The sequence below is a fragment of the Rhinopithecus bieti genome, unplaced genomic scaffold (genome assembly GCF_001698545.2).
Source record: "Rhinopithecus bieti isolate Rb0 unplaced genomic scaffold, ASM169854v2 scaffold_53514, whole genome shotgun sequence".
In the NCBI taxonomy this organism is placed as follows: Eukaryota; Metazoa; Chordata; class Mammalia; order Primates; family Cercopithecidae; genus Rhinopithecus; species Rhinopithecus bieti.
In genome coordinates, this window is record NW_016820813.1 from 296,215 (window position 1) to 305,924 (window position 9,710).

General features: G+C 44.7%; 1 protein-coding gene across 5 annotated transcripts in view; it reads right to left on the reverse strand.

Moving 5' to 3' along the window:
• Nucleotides 1–7,811: 7,811 nt before the first annotated feature.
• TUBGCP5 (tubulin gamma complex component 5) overlaps nt 7,812–9,710 on the reverse strand; it is a 42,359-nt gene continuing 40,460 nt past the window's right edge. For 3 of the 5 annotated variants that reach the window (XM_017859966.1, XM_017859965.1, XM_017859963.1), the window contains exons 21-22: nt 9,212–9,312; nt 7,812–8,493 (exon numbers count right to left, since the gene is read on the reverse strand). In XM_017859966.1, coding sequence (XP_017715455.1) covers nt 8,447–8,493; nt 9,212–9,312 — 148 coding nt within the window. In that variant the 3' untranslated portion in view covers nt 7,812–8,446. Of the gene's footprint in view, nt 8,494–8,915; nt 9,313–9,710 lie in introns of those variants that run through there. The other 2 variants (XM_017859962.1, XM_017859964.1) reach the window with 1 other exon arrangement.

The window sequence follows — 9,710 nt, forward strand, 5'->3', positions numbered from 1 at the left end:
AGAGTGAAACTCCATCTCTAAAATAAAATAAAATAAAATAAAAATTTTAAAAATAAAAGAAATACAAATTAAAAGATCATTCAGATGCTGTTTTACTTATTCAATTACAAAAGCAGAAGTGACCCCTGGATTCTGTTGGGAAGCACCGTGCTGGTGTCCGGTTCCACCTTGTTCATGGCCCCCATAAGAGGGCACCTGGCCCAAAGCCACCTGCAGCTTTGAAGACATTGTATGACCTAAGAAACCTCCTGGGATGTGCTGCTAGGAAAGTCATCTGAAAACACACTCCAGGTGAGATTGCACCACTGCAATCCAGGCTAGGTGACAGAGGGAGGCTCTGTCTCAAAAAACAAAACAAAACAAAATAAAAAACAAACAATAAAAAAACCCCAACAAAACAAAAACCAAAAAAAAACCAAATTGGCTGTACCATCTGCATTTCCACCAGTAATGTAAGAAATTTCCAGTTGTTGCCGGGCGTGGTGGCTCACGCCTGTAATCCCAGCACTTTGGGAGGCTGAGGCAGGTGGATCACGAGGTCAGGAGATCGAGACCACGGTAAAACCCCGTCTCTACTAAAAATACAAAAAAAAAAAAAAAAAAAAAAAAAAAATTAGCCGGGCACGGTGGTGGGCGCCTGTAGTCCCAGCTAGTCGGGAGGCTGAGGCAGGAGAATGGCGTGAACCTGGGAGGCGGAGTGAGCCGAGATCGCGCCACTGCACTCCAGCCTGGGGGACAGAGCAGGACTCCATCTCAAAAAATAAAAATAAAAATAAAAAATGAAGAAATTTCCAGTTGCTCCACACCCAGCCCCACCCTTGATAGAGTTCAATAGTTTTGTCACATGCATGTACCTGTGGAACCAATGAAGACACAGAATGCACCCATCACCCCCAGAAATTTCCCTCTAACCCCTTTTCAGGTAACACGTCATGGCCCACAGACAACCACTGTTGGAATTTCTATCACTGGAAACTAGTTTTACCAGTTAAATAATGGATCCTTTTAAGTCTGGCTTTTTTTTCCGGCATAAAGTTCCTGGAATTCCCTTATGTTGTTATGTGGATTTGCTGTGCGTTTTCACAGCTGAATTGCATTCCACTGCGTGCATATACTTCACTGTTGATCCATCTACCTCTTCACGGTCATCAGGATGTTTCTAGCTTTTAGCTCTTATGAATATTCAGATACAAATCTCTGCGTGGACACATTAAAAAATTCCTCTTGGATAAATACCTAAGGGTGAACTGCTGCTTCTCAGGCGTAGATACATGTTAACCTTTGTGAGAAAATGCCATATAGTTTCCCCAAGTGCTTGTACCATCTTGTAATTTCCAGTTGCTCTAAATCCTTGACAATTATTTGACATCTCGGTCTTTTTATTTTAGCCATGCCAGAGGCTTTGGTGCTCGTGTGGTTTAATTGGCCATTTTTGTGCCTTCCTTGCCTCTTTGTGCTCATTAAAAAAAATGTCTTGGGTTGGGTGCAGTGGCGCACACCTGTAATCCCAGCACTTTGGGAGGCTGAGGCCAGAGGACTACTTGGGCCCAGGAATTCAGATCAGCCGGGGAACATGGTGAGACCTCGTCTTTTTGATTTTTTCTTTAACTTTTCAATCAGAGTCTCACTCTGTCACCCAGGCTATAGTGGTGTTGTGTGATCTTGGCTCACTCCCACCTCCACCTCCCAGGTTTAAGCAATTCTCATGCCTCAGCCTCCCCAGAGTAGCTGGGACTACAGGTGCCTGCCACCACGCCCAGCTATTTTTTGTATTTTTAGTAGAGATGGAGTTTCACCATGTTGGCCAGGTGGGTCTCGAACTCCTGGCCTCAAGTGATTGGCCCGCCTTAGCCTCCCAAAGTGCTAGGATTACAGGCATGAGCCACTGCACCCGGCTGAAAACCCATCTCTTTAAAAAAAAAAAAAGGTTAGCCGTGTATGGTGGTGCATACCTGTAATCTCCACTACTCAGGAGACCGAGGGAGGAGTGCTTGAGCCCGGGAGGTTGAGGCTTCAGTGAGCCAAGACTGTGTCACTGCACTCCAGCCTGGGCAACAGAGCAAGATCTTGCATCAATGAAATAATAATAATAAAAAAAAAGCTTGTCTTACTCATTTTAAATGCCTTAATACACTCCGAACATAGTTACTGCTGGACACCCTGGGCAACAGTGGTTGCCTCTGGGCATGACATGGTTCCTGAAAAGGGGTAAGGGGAAATGTTCTCTCCCAGTCTATGGCCTGTATTACCATTTTCCTAGCAATGTTTTTTGGTGATGTCTAATTCACCAATATTTCTTTTTTTTTGAGATGGAGTCTTGCTCTGTTGCCCAGGCTGGAATGCAGTGGCATGATCTCGGCTCACTACAACCTCTGCCTCCTGGGTTCAAGCGATTCTCCTGTCTCAGCCCCCTGAGTAGCTGCGACTACAGGTGTGTGCCACCACAGCTGGCTGATTTTTGTATTTTTAGTAGAGACGGGGTTTCCCCATACTGGTCATGCTGGTCTGGAACTCTTGACCTCAGGTGATCCATCCACCTTGGCCTCCCAAAGTGTTGGGATTACAGGCGTGAGCCACCGTGCTCGGCCCCTTTTTTGAATTTATGTAAGAAATCTTTGCCTACCCCAAGTTTGTGGTGTTGCTTTCCCATGTTTGCTTCTAGAAGCTTTCTAGTTCTAACTTCCACATTGTTTTTTCCAGTTCCAGCTTTCATATGTATTTTTTTCTTTTTCTTTTTTCTGAGACAGAGTCTCACTCTGTCGCCCAGGCTGGAGTGCAGTGACACGATCTCAGCTCACTGCAAGCTCCGCCCCTGAGGTTCAAGCAATTCTCTTGTGTCAGCCTCCTGAGTAGCTGGGATTACAGGTGTGTGCCACCACGACCGGCTAATTTTTGTTTTTAGTAGAGATGAGGTTTCACCACGTTGGCCAGGCTGGTCTCAAACTCCAGACCTCATGATCTACCTGCCTCGGCTTCCCAAAGTGCTGGGATTACAGGCATGAGTCACTGTGTCCGGCCCTTGTTTTTCTTTTTAAAGACAATCTCGCTCTTGTTGCCCAGGCTGGAGAGCAGTGGTGTGATCTCAGCTCACTGCAACCTCCGCCTCCTGGGTTCAAGTGATTCTCCTGTCTCAGCCTCCCCGAGTAGCTGGGATTACAGGCATACTCCCGGCTAATTTTGTATTTTTAGTAGAGATGGGGGTTTCACCACGTTGGCCAGGCTGGTTTCGAACTCCTGACCTCAGGAGATCTGCCCACCTTGGCCTTCCAAAGTGCTGGGATTACAAGTGGGAGCCACCGTGCCTGGCCCCAGCTTTCACACTGAAGTCCACGGTGCATGTCAAATTAATTCTTGTTTATGGTATGAGGTAAAAGTTCACTCTTCTTTTACAGTTATCTAGTTCCAGCACTAGTTATTTAAACATTTTCCTTTCTCTATTACATTTTTTGGTGTCTTAGTAAAAAGAAAAACCTCAATTGAGCGTGTATTTCTGGACTCTATTCTGCTTCATTGATCTATTTGTGTATCGTTTTGCCAGTACCATACTATATTGATTACTCTAGCTTTAAAAAGCCTTGAAATCGCCAGGCGCGGTGTCTCACGCCTGTAATCTCAGCACTTGGGGAGGCTGAGGCGAGTGGATCACGAGGTCAGGAGATCGAGACCATCCTGGCTAACACAGTGAAACCCTGTCTCTATTAAAAATACAAAAAATTAGCCAGGCGTGGTGGCGGGTGCCTGTAGTCCCAGCTACTAGGGAGGCTGAGGCAGGAGAATGGTGTGAACCTGGGAGGCGGAGCTTGCAGTGAGCCGAGATCCCACCACTGCCCTCCAGCCTGGGCGACAGAGCAAGACTCCATCTCAAAAAAAAAAAAAAAAAAAAAAAAAAAGCCTTGAAGTCAGATAATGTAAGTCCTCTAACGTTGTTCCTGTCCTTCCAGATTACTCTGGCTACTCTAGGTCCTTCATATAACCATATACGGCTAATTTTTTTTGTATTTTTAGTAGAGATGGGGTTTCACCATGTTAGCCAGGATGGTCTCGATCTCCTGACCTTGTGAGCTGCCCGTCTCGGCCTCCCAAAGTGCTGGAATTACAGGTGTGAACCATCGCACCCAGCCCGGTGTTTTTTTTGAGACCAAGTTTCACTTGCCCAGGCTGGAGTGAAATGGTGCAATCTCGGCTCATTGCAACCTCCGTCTCCCAGGTTCAAGCGGTTCTCCTGCCTCAGCCTCCCGAGGAGCTGGGATTACAGGTGCCTGCCACCATGCCTGGCTAACTTTCGTATTTTTAGTAGAGATGGGGTTTCACCATGTTGGCCAGGCCGGTCTTGAACTTCTGACCTCAGGTGACCTACCCGCCTCGACCTCCCAAAGTGCTAGGATTACGGATGTGAGCCTATTTTGGTCTTTAATCTCTGAGTAATGCTTTGTGGTTTTCTTCATAAAGGAATTGTATATATTGTACCAAATACATTCCTAGAAAATAGGTATTTCCAATGTCATGTTAATTTTTGTTTTTTTTCTTGGGAAGATGGGAATCACAACGTACTGGCTTCTTACACGCCTGTCTGGAAAACCACTTACAATTTTAAAAAAAGGTCTTTAGAAGGTCAAATAGAGCCATAAGAAAAATGGAGAGACCCAATCCATTTTACACATACAACAGGGCAATGTGCCCCACAGCGCCAGCTTCTCCAGACACACGAGTGACGGGACAGCTCTTGGTCAGATTCACTATAAAGATGTCTTTTCACTCAGAAAACTCAAGCGGCACTTGATGAATGTAGCTGACATGATGATGTGACGTCCAGAGCCCTCCACGTGGGACTGCCGGCCCCTCAGCCCCTCCGCTGCAGAGGCACACTCTTCCCAGGGACCTTCAGCCAGTGACAGACTGAGGGGTAGACAGGCCTGGCCATCTCAGTCCTACACAGGACCACCTGATGGCCAGTTCTGCTCCTCTGCATTGCAGACACTCTCAGCTCCGGCCCATTGCTCTGCTCTGTGCTGTCCGCAGGGCCCTGCTCCACATCTCATTCCATCTCAGTATCGGTGCCAGTGTGTAGTCTGTTCTTCCCCAGTTTAAACTTGCTAATCTTCACTTGAGAGCTCTAAGTCTCAACAAAAGTGCAAATACAGGTACAGAATGAAATCTTAGTTGAAGTAACAACAAATTACAAATACTAATTTTTTAAAATGAAAATATTTCCTTTCCTCAACATCCAGTAAACAAACTTTCTATCCCAGGTTTAGAAAACCCCGATAATTCTGTTTATGAAAGAATGTGTTTTGGTAGTTTGATGTGATGATTTTGTTAAGTATAAAAGCTTTACCGAAAGAGCTACTAGACTATCATTTTTTAAGTTTTTTTTTGAGACACAGTCTCGCTGTTGCCCAGGCTGGAGTGCAGCAGCACAATCTCGACTCACTGCAACCTCTGCCTCCTGGGTTCAGGAGATTCTCCTGGTTTAGCCCCAAGTAGCTGGGATTACAGGTGCATGCCACCATGCCTGGCTAATTTTTGTATTTGTAGTAGAGACAGGGTTTTGCCATGTTGGCCAGGCTGGTCTCGAACTCCTGACTTCAGGTGATCCACCTATCTTGGCCTCCCAAAGTGCTGAGATTTCAGGCGTGAGCCACCACGTCTGGCCCATTATTTAAAAGTTGATTACCTCATGACGACAGCCTTACAGGAATAGATGCTCCATCAATTCCCATAGGATTTGGACTTACAGAACCAGGTCACAAGTGACTTCATGTGTCTTACAGCTGTTGGGCTATACAATCGTATTTTCCTGAGTCTTGGAAGCAGCTTTCATTTGAAGGCCTCCCCAGTGAATTTCTCCTGAGACTTCTGAGTAAAACCTAGGATGTGAATGGGCTGAACTCCCGATTTTGCCTTCTATATGCAGGAAACACTGATGCCACAAGAGATTGTGTCTAAGGGCAAGGGTGCCCTGGTTCTTTGCTGCTAAGGCTATTTGGAATTCAGTGGTTATTTTTCAGAAAGAAATAAATGGTATCGTACTAAGTCGTAAGTGTTAAGAGACATGCTGTGATGGTTGCTGACTTTATGTGTCACCTGACTGGGGCAAGGGATGCTGAGATGGCTGGGAAAACATTACTTGGGGCTGTGTCTGTGAGTGTTTCTGGAAGAGGTTAGCGTTTCAATTGGCAGAATGAGCAAAGAGCACCTTCATCAATGAGGACGAGCATGATCAATCTGCTGAGGGCCTGAACAGAACCAAAAGGCAGAGACAGGAAGGGCAGATTTGCTCTCTGCTTGAGTTGGGATGTCCATCTTCTCCTCCCCTCCAACAGTGGCACTCTCTGGTTCTCCAGCCCTTGAACTCAGACCCGGGACACCACTGGCTCTCCTTGTTCTTAGATCTTCAGGTTTGACCGAGAACTATGCCACTGGCTGTCCCAGGCCTCCAGCTTGCAGACCGCAGACCATGGGTCTTCTCAGCCTCCAGCACTGCATAAGCCACTACTTCACGAGAAGTCTCTTTCTATATCTCTATCTATATCCTATTTGTTCCATTTATCTGGAGGAGCCTAATACACATGCAAAAAGTATAAAAAGAAAATATGGAAAAATGGAATAGCAAGCATAATTTTATTCAAAATATAACTGGTTAGCTCATAAAAATTGCTCAGAAATATTGCCGGGCGCGGTGGCTCATGCCTGTAATCCCAGCACTTTGGGAGGCTGAGGCGGGTGGATCACCTGAGGCCAGGAGTTCGAGACCAGTCTGGCCAACAAGGCGAAACCCTGTCTCTACTAAAAATACAAAAATCAGCTGGGCGTGGTGGTGCACGCCTGAGATCCCAGTTACTCAGGAGGCTGAGGCAGGAGAATCACTTGAATCCAAGAGGCAGAGCTTGCAGTGAGCCGAGATCGTGCCACTGCACTCCAGCCTAGGTAATGGAGTGAGACTCCATTTCAAAAAACAAAGAAATACCAAACAATAATATGTACCAATAGTTGGTCCTAAGTGAAGTTGGCCTTTTACATTTATCACTATTGGTTGAAGCTATTTTCCATGTGGAACTTCTCAGGCACATAAAACATATAAACATTTCTTCCTTTTTTTTTTGGAGACAAGATCTTGCTCTGTTATCCTGGCTGGAGTGCAGTGATGCAATCATGGCTCACTGTAGCCTCGATTTCCTGGTCTCAAGCGATCCTCCCACCTCAGCCTCCCAAGTAGCTGGAACCATAGGCACATGCCACCATGCTTGGCTAATTTTTTTTTTTTGGGGGGGGGTCTTGCTCTGTCACCCAGGATGGAGTGCAGTGGCGCAATCTAGGCTCACTGCAACCTCTGCCTCCTGGGTTCAAGTGATTCTCCTGCCTCAGCCTCCTAAGTAGCTGGGATTACAGACATGTGCCACCATGCCCGGCTAAATTTTTTGTATTTTTAGTAGAGATGGGGTTTCACCATGTTGGCCAGGTTGGTCTTGAACTCCTGACCTCAGATGATCTGCCCGCCTCGGCCTCCCAAAGTGCTGGGATTACAGGCGTAGCCACTGCGCCCGGCCCCTGGCTAATTTTTAAGGTTTTTTTTGTAGAGATAGGGTCTCAATATGTTGCCTAGGCAGGTCTTGAACTCCTGGCCTCAAGTAGTCCTCTCACCTCAGCCTTTCAAAGTGCTGGCATTACAGGCTTGAGAGACAACACCCAGCCAAAATACAAACATTTGTAGGAAAGCTAAATCTAAGACAACTTTTAGGGAAGACAACATGTAAAACTCTATATAAAAAGCTTCTGTGACTGAAGGACAGCAGCAAAAGGATAATAACATAATTTTAAGTCCTTTATTTTGAATATCAGAATTACATTTTCAAAATATGATATAATTTATATTTAAAGGTATCAGTACCATAAATCTGTATCTTACAGTAGGAAATATAAGAGTAAACAGCCTATATACACTTTGCACTAGACACAATTTTATGTATACAACTCTATACAGCATCTACTCATCTCCAGAAAACCCACCTACAATCCATCTGTCTGGACTGCGGACAAGTGGTTCTTTCTGAGTCAGGACCTCACTCTGTCACCCAGGTTGCACTGCGGTAGTGCAATCATGGCTCACTGCAGTCTTGACCTCCTGGGCTCAAGCAATCCTCCCATCTTGGCCTCTTGAGTAGCTAGAGAGGCACACACCAACATGTCTGGATACATTTTGTATTTTTGGTAGACACAGGGTTTCACCATGTTGCCCAGGCTGGCCTCAAACTCCTGGGCTCAAGTGATCCGCCTGCCTTGGCCTCCCATAGTGCTGGGATTAGAGGCGTGAGTGACTGTGCCCGGCCGACAGTGGACAAGTTTTACAAATAAACCAAAATGAAAAGATTCTCACTTTTCAGCTGCACATGGTGGACATGTACATGTATGATGATGAAGCTGGAGACATTTCTCACACTGAAGACATTTAACTTTGTTCCATGCCAGCCATGAGTGACAGCGCTAGAGATTCCACTGTGGGAAGAATAAAAATAAGGTTAAAGCAACAAGTTTAAATGTTGAAAAAAAAATTTTTTTTTCGAGATGGAGTCCCAGTCCGTTGCCCAGGCTGGAGTGCAATGGTACAATCTCGGCTCACTGCAACCTCCACCCCCAGGGTTCAAGCAATTCTCCTGCCTCAGCCTGCTGTTTTGCTGAAATTTCAGGCACGTGCCACCATGTCCAGCTAATTTTTGTATTTTTAGTAGAGACAGGGTTTTGCCATGTCGGCCAGGCTGTTCTCCCAACTCCTGACCTCCAGTGATTCAGTCAGCCTCCCAAAGTGCTGGGATTACAGGTGTAAGCCACCGCACCAGGCCAGGAGCTTTAAATTCCTAAAAAAATTTTTAAGAAGTCTAGCTTTTGAAAAGAAAGTTACAAAAACTACATGATAGTGGAGTGCGACAGAAATCTATTCTGCCATCGACTTTATTTAATAGGAGTTTTAGAAATCTGTTGTAACAAATGGCATACCAGAAAGTAAGATCCTCAGGCTTACAAATATTCCACATGCACTCACCCTCACTGTAATGCTTAAAAAGCAATTCAAAGCATGGGACAACTGCTAAGGGATTTTTCAGTTTTGAAATGGTGAGAAATTCTAATTCGTCATGGGATCAGTAACAAAACAATGACACATACTCCTAGTTACAAGAAAATACAGAGGTAGAACATTTTAACATGATATACTCACAATGGGGAAAGGATCCTCTACAGACGGCTTTGTTTAAAATGGTTACAAGAAACATATGGCAGTTTTTAAAATCAGACTCCATTTTCTCTATAGATTCCATTCTAGGAATAAAAGTAAATTTCAATTAAGTGAGGGCATTGGGGGTTTATATGTAGGCTTTAAGATATCTGTGGAGTAATTTCAAATGTGTTTTGGTTTAATGATTTAAAATCCTAAATCTAAAGATTATAAAATAAAACACATAGCATCCTACCCTACTTTAAAATAAAAAATGTCAAAGTGTTTCAAAGGAAGGTTCATTAGGATATAAAGCTGTGCTGTGCTGTTTCCAGATAGTATCTAGTTCTGGAACTAGGAGGACCAAAGACACTCCCTTTTCCTTTAAACAGTTCTGTTTTTATTGTTTACAAGCATACGTTCTCTTTGAAATAAAGAATACATTAAGAATATAAACCTTAAAATTTGAAATTATTTTTTAAAAGCCTTTTTTTTTTTTTTT